General features: G+C 38.2%; 1 protein-coding gene across 1 annotated transcript in view; it reads left to right on the top strand.

Annotated features, from left to right (window-relative positions):
- The window catches only part of shisal1b (shisa like 1b), a 39,135-nt gene extending 29,919 nt beyond the window's left edge, over positions 1-9,216 (top strand). Inside the window, exon 5 of the mRNA XM_018675977.2 lies at positions 5,780-9,216. Within this exon, the coding sequence (XP_018531493.1) occupies position 5,780 (1 nt within the window). The 3' untranslated portion in view covers positions 5,781-9,216. The remainder of the gene's footprint in view (positions 1-5,779) is intronic.
- The last annotated feature ends 7,856 nt before the right edge of the window (positions 9,217-17,072 follow it).

Genomic DNA, 17,072 nt, shown 5'->3' with positions numbered 1-17,072 from the left:
TATATTGGTGTAAAAAGTACAATATGTATTAATATTTGCTTCTGAGATACAGTGAAGTAGAAGCTACCTCAAAACTCAACTGAAGTATTTTACCTGAGTAAAAATACTCAGTTACTTTCCAATACAGGTCAAAACCCATCAAATTCATATCAGTTTACTTTAAGACTACAGCCATACAGTGGGATGTGTTACATAAGCCTGTACTATTACAAAATACGACTTGTTCTACCCTGATATATTACTGTGCAGGGACTCTCACTGTTTGGAAAAAGCAATGAATGAAAAAGATGCTTAGGAACAAATTCAATGGTGCCTTTCAGAGATGTTCTTTTACTTCATTTCTTTTTAACATTGTTTCTCTTTGTGTCTCATTTTCTTGCCTGCCTGTTTTTCTTTGTACTCTAGTGTTTTGTTACAGAGAGAGCTACATGGCAGAGAAACTGTGTGTGTCTAGAAGGACAAATTAGAGCATGTCTAGCATACTTTCCCCAAGCCAACAGGGAGGAGGCTCAAACATCAGGCTCCCCATTTACTTGAGTTCCTTATTAAGAATGCAGTGTGCACACACAGAGGCACACGCACCGTCATTACAGTTAATGTTAACCAATGATATTGATAACTCTATCCATTTTAACATCATAGCAACTCACTGGTAAAGAATTCAATATATGGTTTCCCTTTGACTAAGGAATACAGACTTCATCAATATTTTAAGAGCCCTTCCACGCACTGATGGATAATTTTCTGCAAAGCATTTGATCTGTATTTGTCTTTTATCTCAAAATAGCTGCACTCTGTCTCAACATCAACCTCTTTTTTAAAAGAGAAATTTTCTTGGTTTTAAGTCTGACCGGCTCATTAGGGAGCTGTCATTATTAATGAATAGAAAAAAAGAGAATAATGTCAAAGCTTCGCCCTCCGCCAGGGGCCCCTAACTCATATTTAGCCTGAATGAGTCGACTCAGAGTCACATTAGAAACCTTTCATGGAGTTTCTGTAGCAAAACACCATCTGCTGTCCTTTCAGTTTATCTTTTTATTACCTTTGAGAGCAGTCACAGGAGTCTCTGGGAGTGTTAGGCTGTGGCGCGACTGTTGTTAAAACATACAAGATGATTTATAAGGCCAGGAGTGAACGATAACACACAGCAGCCGCAGGGAACTTTTCTTCTTTTGGCAGACATTGTTCAGACTTTCATAATATAGCTACAAAATCATAGAGCACAGTCTGACCAACATTTTGTGTGCAGTCAATTTTACATTCAGTGCTCCAACTCAGACACTGTGCACCCTATCTGTCTGGAGCTCAGAGTCTCTTCCTAGAGGTAGAGATCTCTCGGGTCATGATAATTTAATGTGGGCAGGGGTTTGACAAATGGTTTTGAGAAGCTGTGTGAACAGTGGGAGCCATAGATAGAGGAGCTGGGGTGTTGCAGAGGGACCCTGGGGCTGCTCTGCTGGTGAAAATGTGGTTAACTAAGACTGGACATATCCATGGAGCCTCCTCATTAGACATGAAGTCAGTTCAGTATGATAGGACTCATCAATCCTAGAATGGCGAGGTTGACCCGTACTGGCAGCTCTCTGGCTTTAAGCTAGAGGATGTCTATAAAAAGGAGTTCGAAACTTCAGCAAAATACTCATTGACAAAGTGGGCCTAGAAAATGAGAGCATGCTAAATCCATGGTAATTCATGCGATATCGACTGACAGAAACTGCTTCAGGATGGATGGTGGTGTGGAATAATCATGTGCAACATTTTTTGCCATAAAAAATGTAGCTGCTTTTTAATAAACAGGACAGCATTTACAAAGAGCTAAAAATGTTCTTGGATAATCATTCACATCGGGAAAAAAAGTGACAGATGCTGTGAGCTAAATTCAGTCACAAGCAGTTTCTGGGGCAAAATTAGAATAGCCTGTTTGCTGTTTCACACAGTGAAGCACTTCTCACTATCCAGATAATGCTTACACTTTTTCTTAAATGTGTTAAGTAACCCCATTGGGTGATACTGTATGTATACCACAGTTGATGTTGCCCACACAGTGCGTCATCAGATGGCCCATGGTTTATTTGCAGGGGTACAGATCTTTATCCCCAGAGAGGATGCAGGGTAATGGCTCAGAAAACTGGGTCCACTCAGTTGAACATCTGTTGGCCAAATGTAAACAAACAAGAGATGGGGTCAAGTCCCACAACTGGCGCAGCAGCATCTAAAAACAACCCAGTTGCACAGCAACTCAGGAATCCAGCACAAATGGTTAGCAGTGCAGCAGAGCAATCCTGAAAGCAAGTCAAAAGTATCATTTCTCGGCATGCACAGATCTATGTCTTCAGAGAAAGTGCAGCTTGGCGTTCAGAGTGTGGGAAAACTGTTAACCATATCACTACATGAGCGAGCTGGTATGTACTGCTGCAGATCTGCTGGGGGTTCAGTGTGGGCGGGCTGGGAAACTGTTATTACTTTCTCTCTGTGGATATCCTTTATTAAAATCTACTATTCATGTATTCACTTAAGTTTGAACAAATAAAAGAAACTCAACTGGTGTCATTTCTCGCCAAATGATGGGCAGGAGAAAAACAAAGGGTCTGCTGAGCCAAATATTATGGTTTATCTTCATTTTATAGGACAGAACACGTTGTTTCTTCATGAGCAGGGAATTGGCAGAAGATGAGAGTTTACTCACAGAGTAATGTAGCACTTAATAGCAGCAACAACCCAGCCAATGATTGATAAAAAAAGACAGTTTCTCAAAAGCAGACATGTTATTTCTGAAGATCAGCTTTTTTGTAATAGAACATGGCATGAGCACTGGCCTGGGTATGCATAATCCCTGTAGTCAGTGTTACACAAGACCGTACATCAAATCTGACTCTATGCCAGTGACTCCCAGTCAGAGGTATCTGTACCCTTGGAGGTACTTCTGCAGTTAAAAGATTATGCAGTAGCTCAGCTAATTGGAAAAAAATAGCTTTGATACAAACAAAATATATCCATATATTTGTGTTTATGGGGAAAATACACATATAAAAGTGGGATTATAAACAGGTGTTAAACTCATTTTTAGTATATTCATTGTCAAAATATCCAGTTAATTAAACAGCTACAATAGAGTGGATGGACAGGACACACCTCTAACTAGCCTGAGTCAGTTGTAACACCTGCGCACCACATGCTGCATGAGAGAGCATTAGTAATAGTCTGTAAGTGAGCAGATAAGTTGAAAAACAGAACCACACTAGCCGTTTCCCCTTGTTTTCAGTCTTAATAGTAAGCTAACCTAATCAGCTGCTAGCTCCAGCTACATATTTACCTTGCAGACATGAGAGAGCTATCTTTTATCTTTTAATCTAATTCTCTGCATGAATAAGCAGCATCCATTTATTCCTTTAAATATCCAGTTTAAAATCCATTCAAATTAACACATTTGGAACATAATGGGTGGTGCTAATGAAGGGCCACTGGAGCTGACCTGAAAGGGCTGTGGTGGTGCATCAGACAAATTATATTGGGAACCATTGCACTAAGCTTATCTCATTGCCACAGAAAGGGAAAAAAACATTTTGGCATTACAAATCTTAGCAGGGGCTCCTCTGTAACCTTTAAACGGCAATAAACTCAGCTGTTTCTGGAAGCTCCTGCTCTATGGTCATAAGGCACTCGGCAGCATTAAAGCTCTGATTGGTTGTCCATTTGTGGCTATTAGGACATAAAAAGTCTGGCTGAAATCCCAGTTTGTGCCAGCCCTCTTTGCTCACTAACACACCTCTTGCAATTAGTAGCACTGGAGAGCACCAACAGCATCTTCTGAATATCTTGACACTAGAAAGAAATTTTAAAAGGACCTGGCAGTGAGAATCTCTGATATTATCACATATTTTACAATTCCTTGTGTAGTGTGCCCACTCTGATACTCCCTGTCTCTAAACTGCAAGAAGTATTTGATCTGCTGCTGTCGATGCAGTCTGGCCTAGTCAGTGATAAAGACTTACTGTGCAAAAATAAGTGTGTAATCAAGATGATAAAAGAAGCTGCTTCTTTGCTGTTTGGAGGCAGAATTAAAAATACATGACTCAACGTTGGTTTTCTGTGCAAGTCATCAGCCAGAAGTGTCATAGATAAAAGTGGGAGAAATGAGATGTTGGGCAACATCAAATGACACCACTGCACATCAACCAGAACACGTCAAAGAGTCTCTTGGCGGTTCATAAATCACTTGGCACCAAGTTGCAGCAGCACATCATGCCAGCATCCACCCACTCACTCTGGGATGGTAGCTTACTGGGCTGGCTGAGCTTAGCCACGGATAGAGCGGTCCATGTGAGGTGACATCTGTCACCACATATACTTGACTCATCAGCAACCGTAACACTGCCTCTTACAGTCAGGCACCAGTGATTCAGCGTTATCACTAGTCTAGTAAAATGCAGTCGCCATCACTCGCTCAATCGGTCTGTTACATCACTTTGGTCATAGGTAACCATCCCTAACGCAGGCATTTAAACACCTGTCCATCTCTCTGCAGAGGAACTGACACCCATCCACACTTTGCCCTACTCAGGAGGCTGAAACAGAATATCACATCTATTTTTCCCTGAGTTTTTTCTGTCAGAGTGTGGTGATCAAAGCCCAGCTCTGTCTCCTGCATATTCACATCCATCTTTGAACTCACTGGTTGGCTTTCTGTGGTAATAATACAATTGTACATTATGAAATTATTCCTGGCCTGTCCACAGAGCAGCATGCCAAGACCTTGTCCAATTAAAGCAACACTCTCCATGTGGTGTGAGTTAATTAACATCATAGATGCTACAAAGGCAGCCAGGCACAGAGTTCTGCTGCAGGCTAGAGGGGAAGAGCAGAGGTACAGGTTTAGCTCTCTGGAAGTTGTAGAATGACTTGTGGCACTGCCATGAGCAAAAGGGGCTGCTGCTATTATTTGTGTTTATTTTTGAACAGTGTTTGTGATCTTTCATTAGATCTGGTGTCACACAATTCTGTTGCATTTTAGTCATTTTCTCTGGAGTGCAATAAAATAACCTTCAAGTCCTAAAAGCACAATGAGCAAAAGCATTAATATCACATCAACTTTCTGATAACAAATATTCCTGTGTCCATGTAAGAATGCAAGGAAAATCAATATGGTGAAGAGGGTGAAACTTTTATTTTCCCATTAACAATGTACTTTTAACATTTTGGGAAGCAGAAATGAGTGCAGTGGAGGTGGCTTAGAATCTTTACAAGAATTACAGACTTGTTAATTTTTCCTGTAGCTCTGATTGCTTTTTGAAAAGCAAAGCTGCCCCATTTTACAAGCCTTATACAGATCATTGTTGACCATGAAGCGCACAGAACACACATGAGACAGCCATGCAGTTAAAAGCTATGTCTGTGATGTTCAGTGGGATCCAATAGATGTTTCCCAAACAACTTCTGTTACAACTCAGTGGAATTTCATGACGCACACATGTGCACTCTTGGCCTAAAATCAATTAGATGAATTGATTACTTACTAAGTCTGTAAACTAGTGACAAAACATCATAACTTCCCAGAGACCAACAGTAAAAAAACTCAAAAGTATTCAGTTTATCATAATGTAAAAAATGACAAAAACTAGAACCATCAAAGTTGGGGTATTTCTATTTGAAAAACTGACCTGAATGTAGATAAAGGTGTCTTAAAAAGTCAAACTGCTATTTCCAAGGTCATGAATGTATCCTCATGCTCATGCTCATGCTTATTTTTCTTTTCTTTTTCTTTTTCTTTTTTTTTTGGCAGAATGATGCTGCAAGTGGACAAACTGAAGAGTAGCAACACCTTGTTCCCTTACATGGCACAGAGGAGATGCCCCACAGATGCCCCTCTCTGGACCACAGATATAAAGACTACTGGTGGGCTAGCCATACTGTAGTAGTTAGAAGTGACTACTGCCCCTTTCTAATGAGCACAAAACACCCATGGAGCGATAGAAGCAGGCTGATATGGTATTTAGGAACCCAGCTGAACAAGGTTTGCAAGAAAGCAGAGGACAGTACTGCTGCTGCCACAGCAGAGGAGGGACAGACACATTCAGCTGCTCATAGGTGTTCAGTGATCCCCTGAAATGGCTGCCAAGGCCTGGAGTATCCCAAACAAATCCAAGCTGAACTGGATAAACTGTGCTCGCAAGCCAGGAGGCTTGCCTGTTTTTGAAAAAAAGAAAAAAAGTTCATCTTTCTAGATATACAATGTTTAGTACACTGCTGTGTCAGTTTGTGTTCAGTAGCAGTTAGACACAGTTGTGGGTTATCTATTTGGTGATTTATTTATGTGAACTAGTCAGAGAAATATATGAGTGGTTAACATTCGGAACATGTAACAGCTTAGGTTGATGCTGAGCATCTCACTTAGAGTAGAATGTTTTTGTTACTTACTGAAACCAGACACAAAATGTCTCTGCAGCCATGTTGAAAAACAATATCTTGTATGAAATGTTTTAGATCTCCTTTCTGCAAAACAAGTGATTTCTCTATATTGTAACATGTCTGGCAAGGACATAACGCCATACAGTGAAACTGCTGTGGATCTAAAGGTTTTACTTGAGGTCATCAAGATTTCTCTTTGGTTTATCGATGGTGAGGAAAGGGATCTTGAGTTTGAATAACTTATGTCACCCAAAACATCAGGGATGCCATCAGAACAGCAAAGAGCTTTATGCTAAGTTAAACGTAACCTTAACCCTTGGCTATGAGCCTACAACCCCATTTGTGACCATAACATATAAAGTTGCCTCAGAAAACTTGTTTGCCCTTCCTCATTACTAGGGCTGCCTGAAAAACAGCTCCATTAGCAATATGATGCGAATGAATATCCATGAGCGCTCTACATCCCACATTGGTAATAGATAACGGTAAGCGATTAGCCATAATAGAAAATGTAAAGAAATCCATTATAAAATCCCCCTCACTGTCAGCAATAATGTACAGTGGCTTAAGTAGAAGGATGACATGGTATGTAAGAGTCAAAGGGACCAGCCAAATATACCATGGTAATTACTGAGGTGTATCACACAGTTCCCTCAGTTTACATTCAAAATGAGGATGAAGTCAATGAAATAGACAAATAGTATTTCTGTATAATGAACTCGTACTGAAAAAGGTCTGCAACCATTTATGTGTCAGCTTTGTAAGGAGAAAACAATGATCACTCTTTAAACAAAAGCCTCTGCTTTAGGGCTGCAACTATTACTTTTATTAGAGATTAATCAGCCAATTATTTTCTAAATTAATCAATGAGTCATCTATGAGTCAGATCCATGAAATGTCAAAAAAATAGTGAAAACTTCCTGTTATGATTTCTGACAGCCTGAGGTCAGGTATTCAAATTCCTTAATTTATTCCACCAATAATCACTATTGTATATGAGAAGAAACAGGAAAGGCAATAAATCCTCACATTTGGAAACAGCAAATGAAAAATTACTAATCAATTATAAATTAATCAATTATCAAAATAAAATCCTCTAGGGCTGCAACTAAAGATTAATTTCATTATAGTTTAATCTGCCAATTATTTTTTCAATTATTGTTTGGTCTATGAAGTGTCAGAAAATAGTGGAAAATGCCTGTAGCAATTTGGTGAGGTCTTCAGATTATTCTTTTTGTCCAACAAATAGTCCAATATCCAGAGATATTTAATTAACCATCACATTAGACAAAGAAAAGCAGCAAATCTTCATATCTGAGAAGCTGGAACTAGGGAATTGTTTTGCATTTTTGCCTGAAAATTAACTTTAACAATAAATTGATTATTAAAATAGTTCTAGAATATTTTTTTGTGCTAGACTATAGACAATAACTATTTCTATTAACTGCTGAAATAAATTCTGTAATCATAAAATGCTGTCCTCTCTGTCTAAGGAGAGCAAACAAGGCAGCTGTTGATGCCAGGCTGTATAAAAGCAACAGAGTGTGAGGATCAGGTGGACAGAAGGTAGGTACAGTAAGAAAAGGGTGCCTGTCCCAATCTTGCATCTGTAACTGGTAATTTGGCAGCTGCTGAGCCTGTACGTGCACAGAATCTATGGTCTGTGCACACATTGGAATGTCCTCATCAAGGCAAACAGGACTGCTGAAGGAGGCTCTAAGCCGCTTCACTCGTTTTTACCATCGTATTTATCCTCTCTGTTTCATGAAGTTTAAGTGGACCCTAACAGAACTCTAGTCAAGTGCTGTGAGCGGGGTCTGCCAGGCGTCATCCTCAGTTATCAGCAATAATATTCACATTTGCTGAGTTGTTAGAGCAAGTTAATTCCCATTTCAATAGCTAAAGTTTAATTGCGTGTGCGCCCCAGCAGGCTCATGCCATCGCTTTCAGGGGCAGAGAAACAGGATGTGTCCAAGTGAAATAATTGGCCCAGAGATCAGCAGTGGTTCTAAATTACACTCTTTTGCTCACTCTCTGTAGCTGCCTCCATATTCCCACAGTATGAACAGCAGCAGCAAACAGAGGAGTTTTTAACAGATGCAGAAGCACAAAGGGGATTTAATAAATCCCCAATGCTGGTTAAGTGGGAAAAATCTGATATGTTAGAGAACATGTCTCTTTTCAGGGCTCTCTGCTGTGTGTTCTGACCTGTAATAAGGCAAAAGGAGGGTATGTTCTTATAAACAATAAAGTAATAATCACACCCAGGGAAAAAAAGCTTAATTTTTGCATCTGACAAAGCAGTAGCAGGGTAAAAAAATGATTCCTTCAAGAAACATATAAGGAATCCCCCCCCCTCCCGTTTCTTAAAATGTTACAACTTGGTTTTGTGATGTTTTCTGTTTTGTTGAAACAGTCTTGACTCTGGCCTGATGTGATGTGGTACTGTAAATCGTATCAGCTCAACCCTCTTCCCAAATAAAACATAGAAAAAATTAAAAAATAAAATAAAAAAAATAAAACAAAGGATGGGAAGAAGGGAGCGCACATCTGTTTCAGTCTCTCCAGGTTGTCATGGTAACAGTTGCCTTACAGTTGAATACCCACCTGTACACAGACGCTTTGTAGTGGTTGATACCTCACTTTTTGGGTGTGGTAGTGGTGATGATAATGTGCACCACGTTCTGTCTATGTATTTACTACTAGATAGAATGTTCAGTACCGTTTTCAGTTGGATTGTTATTGCACTTGTTGACTTTGTATTGTCACGACAGGGAAAAATAAAGTTTTATCTTTTCCAGTGTGTTTAAATCCTGTCAAGTGCTCTTTGATAAGATAAACTCCTTTATTTCATTAAGTCTTTAAAGCCAAGCCCCTACTGACATGGAAGTAAAAGATTATCAGAGTCTAAAATGTAGCTCAATATCTCAGTAAATAATGCTTTTAAAATTAAAATGGATGGATGAACAAAACTTTATTGATTTTACTTTTATATTTGTCTTTCACTAGCTACTTTTCTCTTTCAGCTGTTTAGTTTTCTTAATTTTGGGGGGGCTTGGCACATGTTGTATCATTTATCTATTTCCTATTTTCACATTTCGAAGTTTTCCAATGCCTATACGATGCGAAGAGTGTGTGACAAAGGTTAACAAAAGCAGATTTCTCAGTTTTACCTGGCAACCAACCATTTTGCCAACTGAAATAACAGCTGTTGTTTGGATATTTCATTCTAGATAACCAGCTAGAAAATTATAAAAAAGGTTATAGCTTATATTGCATAATGACTACATATATAGTATTATATGTAGTAGTAGTATATATGTAGTATATGTAGTACTTAAGCTGCACTTTTAACTTTTACCCTCAAACTATTATAGCTAGCTAATGATATCCTAACTTTTGGCCTTGGAAGTAAGGGGTTAGGTTTCTAAGGAGGGTTGGAAGCTAGTTAGTCAGACATGCTAAAATTTGGAGCTTATGCAAGAGCTGATATACACACTGTTTAATCCATACATGTATCATGTTTTTGGTTTTAGAATAGCTGAAAAAAAGACACCACCATCTAAACTCATTTTATATTGAATAGAGCTCTTACTATGGACCCATGCACAGCACTTTAATATCTATAGAAATTCAAAGCTAAGGTCTGCTGTGCCCAGTATTTCAAAGATTTTATTTTATTTTTTGTTTAAGTGACCAATCTCAGGTAAAAGAAAATCAAATAAAAAATGCTTTATCTTCTTTACAAACTGATTATTGATTACAGAAAAAAATGAAAATCTTTATGTAGTGTTTTTGACTCAGGTGATAACCTTTGTGGGGGGGCTCTAAAAAGACTTTTGGTCAATCAACACACCATGAGATGATTCATCCAGCCTCAAAGCAGTGACCTTCTCAAACCGACAGAGCCACATCCATAGCTGGCAAACACAGAAACATCATTAAAGCAAAAAAGTGATGGTGAAAAACTAAGGCAAAAGACAGACAGCGACAGGAGGTGTCAGACCTCAACACCTCTCTTCAAATCAGACACCTGCTGCTGCTCGCTTGCATCAAAGTCCCCTGGCAACTGAGAAGTTTGTTACCATGTTGTCAAGAGCCCTTTGTGCTCTCCTAATAAGCTCTGACTTCTACTTCTATCCAGCCCTCATCCACCTCTGTCGATCAGCCTAGATTCAGCTTGTCAAAGACGCTGCAATCTCTTCTCCATGCACTCCATCTGTGTCCTCCTTCCTGTATGCCAGTAACCAACGCTCTTTCCATCTGCGCATATGAGACCAATTGCTGCTATCCATCACCATTTAAAAACCATTGTCTGGATTTCCACATCCTGCTGTTATTGAGGAGCCTGAGATACATCCTGCCAACATTTGTCTATTAAAACTCCATTAGGTCTCGTCTCTCCGATGCCCTTGCTGCTCAGGCCGGATCTTTGGTGGCACTGACACTGCATTAAGGTCCATCTGAAGTAGATATTAATGTCCATATTAAGGCGTAGCCATTGTGAGTGGTGTTGTGAGAAGTTAGGTGGGGTCCACCACAGCAATGCTTCGCAAAGTAACAGTATAGATCAAGACTAAAATATGATTTCATTTGTTGTATGATATTAAGGTGATGTTATTGTGTATTTTTAATTTCACTGAATTGAGTTATGTCTTCAAATGTCTTGTTTTGTCCAACTTAAAGCCCAGGACTCAAAGAAAAACAGTGACTTTAGGAGACTAGCAAATATTCACATTTGAAATCAGAAAGGAGCTGTAGTTGAGAGTAGTTCAACCAAAGACTGAGAATTTCAGAATCAACAATGAGTCAATTAATCAGTTATAGTCAGTTGTCAGAAAAATAATCAGCAACAACTTATTGTTTTATAATTTGAATATTTATATCATGTAGACATGTGGGACTAAAAACTAAAAATTAAGTAGTTAACCTACAAAATAACTGGCAGATGACTTCAATAGTGAAAATGATCAATAGTCCTGATACCAGGATCCATTGGAAAAACATACTATTAGTTTGAATTATGCTGTACACAGACTTCTTTTTACTTCAATTTATTTTTTATCATGTTTTTTTAGTCATGTATTATTTACTGGTGTAACATTTTGACAAGCTGCAGTTATTGATAATGCCTTGGTAGGCATTAGTTTACAAAAAGGTTTTTCGAGTTGTCGTGAAATTAGAGTTCAGTAAAGAAACAACAACACAGTACAACAGGAGAAGCTGTCACATCCCCTGCGTTGAGTTGAAATATTCCTCTAATGCTAAATTGAATATGAAATGTCTCGAGGAAATGTGACAAAAGCCATACTGACCTCCCCATGAAGCCAATATAATTAAGTGAAAAAGATGTGTGCAGTCATGTTTATGCCCCTAAAGACCACATACAATGTTATTTACAACAACAGACCTTGCATGCAAAAGAGCCCCCAAAACAACAGCAACAGGTAAGGGAATAATGTTTAAAATATACACAAATCCAATTCAGCTGCTGAGCTTCATAACGTTCAAACATGAGTATTCATATTTCACCACTATTTAAGGCAGCATGAAAGCATCACAATGCAAGGGCAAAAATTACCAAAAGAAATACAATGTCAGCCACTTCAAGAACTTAAGTTAGTATCAGTGCTAACACTACACATAAATAAAGTGCTCTGGGACTTGGCCCGTAGCCAAGAAGACATCAAGCAGATCTGAGAGAAAAATAAAGCAGCCACCTTCATAGCTTATTGATAATCTCAAACACGAATTTGGCAGGGACAACATATAGTCTTACAATATTCATGTCAGCACAAGCAGCAAATAAAAACTTACCTTGGTGAAGTGAAGCAAGGTACATGGCATCTCAGAGTGGGAAGAACTAGGCGACTAGATGGCAGCTAACGCGACGAGCTCGACAAGAGACCAACATCCAAGAACAAGTAAATTGGCGTCCAGTAGTAGTGGGGAAGCGTACACATTTTTGTGGTCCACATTCGTCTTTGCTTGGGAAATGCTACATTATGTCAGCAATGATTTACAGTCACAGTAAAAGGTTAGCTAATTGAGCAAAAGACTGCGCAGGTGTTTATAATTCAACAAGACCGCCATTTTGTAAATTAGTGCGTTTGACGATAACAGGACAACTTTCTGTACGGAGGCCCTTAACGGTCAATTTAAATTAAGCTGTATAACAAGGAATAAATAATAACCACATGTCAAAATAATATACGTACGCAATTACTACACAACCCAATACATTTTTAAAACTAATCCAGCTTCTTTTCATAAGAAATGTTTTATAGTTTTATATATTAAGTTATTTAATCCAATTGTAACCTCACAAACTACATCCAGCTGTTTTTATTTCATAATGCCAATTTTCCTAATTACAATTTTTCTGTCATAATTTCAACACACAATCTTTTTCTATCAAGACAAAGTTATAGAATTAATTTATGTTGTACATTCTTAGATCAGACATCACAAATTGCTTCACAATACAAGACAAACACAAATAGAATAGAATAGAAAAGTCAAATAAAATACAGCAAAGGCAAGTCTAAACAGGTGGTTGTAATTGGCTGCCCACTAATTCAGAGCAAAGCAACAAATCACATAACTGGCTCTGCCCTGTTTGTCTTGACTAACAGACAAAACATTGTGAAGAAATATGGCATAGTGAAACAAAACAGTCATTGGAGAAAAAATGTGTTAAATTAAAACCATATTTTGGAAAGGGATATTTTGAAATAAAAACTGCCTGAGTGAAACATAAGATATCATAACAATAAACATAGTTTTAAAAAATGTTTTCAGTTAGTTCACAATGTCATGGTTATATATCTGTCCACAATAATTCATATGATCTATCAATATATAATATCTTTGACCATACTTATTTAATATTGAACACTGGGAGATATTACATATTTTTGAAGTAAACAGGACAGTAAACCTGATTTCTACTTAAATTATGAGTTACATCTCTGATAAAAACACGGATGATGATCATTATGATTGCTGCAGCAGCTCCTGCGTTGCATCATTGTTTGGATCAATGTCTGTTTTCAGTTTGGCTTTCCTACTATACAGTTTGATCACAAGTTCAATACTGCACCTTGCAGGCTGTTAAGCCTTAATCTTTCCCAGGCTGTTTCCATTACCTTCTCACTCCAATACAGCACATGAGGGTTGAGATGAGGACAAACCTGTAAAAAGTTGACCATCTTGCACACTATCAATTCAGTTACATGTTTATATGACATATAGTGGAGTTTCAGCGGTTAAAGTGCAACAAGACTTTGTAGGAAGAAGATCCTGGGTTGTTTATGGATTTTATATGATCTCTTCTGTATTCATGTAAGTTCCTATTCATCAGTGACCTCCCACTTGGAAAGATGACCGTGTTTGGTCCTGACTCACTATAAATATAGAAGATGGGTCAAATCCAGAGGACAAGTTTCCCCCAAGAGGATCAGTAGTTTGTAGCATAGAAAATGAGGGTAAACATAACTTACTTTAAATCACTTTTTCATTATATCTTCCTAGGTCACAGCACCCAAAGAGGAAGTGCAAATATTCAGTATAATTTATTTCTAGCAAAATAATGAGCTCACTCTTGGGAGAAAATAATGGGCTGTGTTTTTTTGGCAGAATTCAAATGACACCAGTGTTCTTATTATTTAATGGCAGAAACTGGTGGTGAATATAATTTTTTTTAGAGACCATGTATAAAATAAATAAATTACATGACTCAGAGGTTGTTGTTTTTTAAATGTTTTATCTATCTATTATTCAGTAACTGTTATACTGAGCAAAATCCACAACATAACGTCATTAATGACAAAAATAAAAAATAAATGTAAATATGAAAGGTAACAGTCCTCTCTCTTTACAAATCTTTGATCCAGTCTTTCAAACAAGCCGTGAACACGATTCATCTTTTCTCTTTTAGGGTGGGTCAATTTTTCCACAAAGTACATTTCATCTGGAATGTCCAGTCGCTGTCCTGATCTTGGAGGGTATCATTTTAACCAGCTTCTTGTGACTGATAGTTGCATATCAGGACTTGGAGGAGACAGACAGCCCTCTTTTGAATTACATCACCAAGTATCAATCCCAGGTACATAATCCAGGGTCCCTGGGAAATTTATAACATAAAATCTCCTCAAGGATCTGTTTATAGCCCTGTGCCAGAATGTTTGTATTTTTATACATGACCAGAAACATGATAGTGATTGGCATCTATCTACCAACACTGTCTCCCCATTGTTTATTGAGGTATTTTAAGGTACCCTCATATTCTCTTCTGTAGAAATCAAGGAAATATTTTATAAAACTGCTTTTAACTTTGAAAGAATTAGATTTTCTTAGATACAAATTAGCTTAAGCTTATGATACATTTTACAAAATTGGTATAAAAAAATAAATGATCATAAATTACCACTTTTTGCAGCAAGTGCATAATTTATTTGTAAATACACTTACACAGCCACAGGAGATCTTGTATTTATTGAAATTATAGTGCAGAGTGAGCTCCCCCTGCGGTTTTCATACACACCTCCTCCCCCGCCTCCATCTCTACAATGTGTGCATTTGAAACATAATCATAATCTCCATAATGATTCTTGAGTATAGCAGAACACATGAAAAGCTTGTTATTCTTTAACACTGATGCAAGACTCATTATGAACAGAGAAACTCTGAAATTGTCTGAGTAGACGCTTGGAGAAAGTCCTGTCACTGGGTTAAAGACATCCTATTAGATTAGAAGTAACAAAGTATGGAAAGGCTCCACTGGTTTATTCCAAGCAGTAGAGGAGGTGACCTTTTACCTCTTTCTACTCTCTGACCCTTGATTGAACTCTTTCAGTTCAGTTCTCCTGATTTTCCATTAATCTGGAAACCAAGACTGACAGTTTAACATCAGGGTTCCTTTCTCCTCCTCTCAACTCTCACTGACACTCATTTTGGATCAAAAGTTGGACAGTTTGGTCACCTGAGTCGACCTGTCTGGTGTGTGAATGATGGACAGCTCGGCAGCCTGAACCTTGAAAACTGTCTTATTAGGAATCTGTCCTCTGTTCAACAGCATTTTTAAAGGTTACCAAACCTTTGCCATTTTCAAATCTAAATGAATACCTCATTTTGATTAGTTTTCTCCATTGCACTTACATTGCATCAATGCTTTGGCAGGATTTTACTGTTGCAGCTGCTTGAGATGGAGCTGATTTTAACTACCTTTTAGGGGGGTGAGAGGGGATTAATGGGAGAGGAAAGAAGAAAAAATGAATCTGATGCACAGATCTGTTTCAGGGTTTTTGGGGGGGCTTTTCTCTAATCCTTGCTATTATTGTGAAATAATGGATAATTTTCTCTTTCTGGGGTTTTGATGGGTCACTTTCTAGTTAGTTAGACTTTATTGTCCCCAAAGGCAAAATCTGTCTCACAGCACAGAACACATATCATCTCACAATCAGCAACAGCACCAGATAACCCAAAATAGAAAAATATACACACAATCCATGTCCTGTGCTATTGTGTTTGCAGTATTTGGCCTTACAATTGAACTTTAGGAGGTTGGGTGTGGGGAGACCTATTATCTTGGCAGCAGTGTTGGTGATGCATGTGATTTTGGCCCAGTTTGTGACAGAGGGCATGTTAAGGAAACAGGTAGAGCAGTAGAGCAGAATGGGCTGAACAATGTTTAGAAACATTTAATGACAAGGAGCCCTGACCAGACAATACTTTTATATAAGGGTCACAAGCTTAAAAAAAAACAGGGCAAATAGATGCTTATTAAAACAATGAAACAAATATTACAAAAAGAGGACTCTTAAACAAACAAGACCTACGACTAATCAATCTACATAACAACAATGAAAATGAAACCTTACTGATTACGCTGTCTTTAAACCAAGAAACCCAAACACCAAAGCCACAACGCCACCCGTCCCTAGTGTAAACAAAGACAAGTTCTGCTTTAAATTTATACCTAGCCAATCCCCACATAGCTTCACGATTACTTCGTTGTTAATGTGCAGAGTTTGCAGCGTTTACAGAATTATCATCAATTAGCTTCAAACTCGACACAACACTAAACCGAGAGACGCTAGCGAGCCGTACGTAACAATTGTGTCAAGCATTGTTTACCATATTTTCATAAACTCTGTCACCAAATTCATCCGCTTGTTTGGAGGCCCGGATCAGGTGCCGGTCCAATCAGAATCCACAGCCCAGGTAGGTGGGGCGGACAAACAACGCCTCCAGCAGCTGGAGCCAATCGCGTGTTGGGGGCCACACATCCTGTTTAGCATATACGCAGGGCTTTCGTGAAATGGTCGGAAAGATGGTGCGGCCGTAACAAAAGTGTACATTAAAGATCAATTTTGCAAGACTCTGGTTTTAAATCAAGTCAGTAGTATATATTAAAGAGTCATATTGTAATTCTTCATTTCAGTAATTCAGTAGTTCACTCATCATTTTTATGTTGTGTAGTGTACAGTGTAAACAACGTACACTCACAGTAGCCTCAAAAAATTGTAAAGTTACATCTGACATTCTCAGTCCTAGGTGAATGCTATTTAATTTTTTACATATAATGTACTCATTGTAAAGTAACTATTATAATGTTGCCGAGTCAGTGCTGGTGATGTGTTGTCCTAATGGAAGAAGAAGAAGGT

This window comes from Lates calcarifer, linkage group LG10, assembly GCF_001640805.2.
Source record: "Lates calcarifer isolate ASB-BC8 linkage group LG10, TLL_Latcal_v3, whole genome shotgun sequence".
NCBI lineage: Eukaryota > Metazoa > Chordata > Actinopteri > Centropomidae > Lates > Lates calcarifer.
The sequence above is the reverse complement of the archived record's forward strand: the minus strand, read 5'-3'. Positions and strand labels throughout refer to the sequence as shown.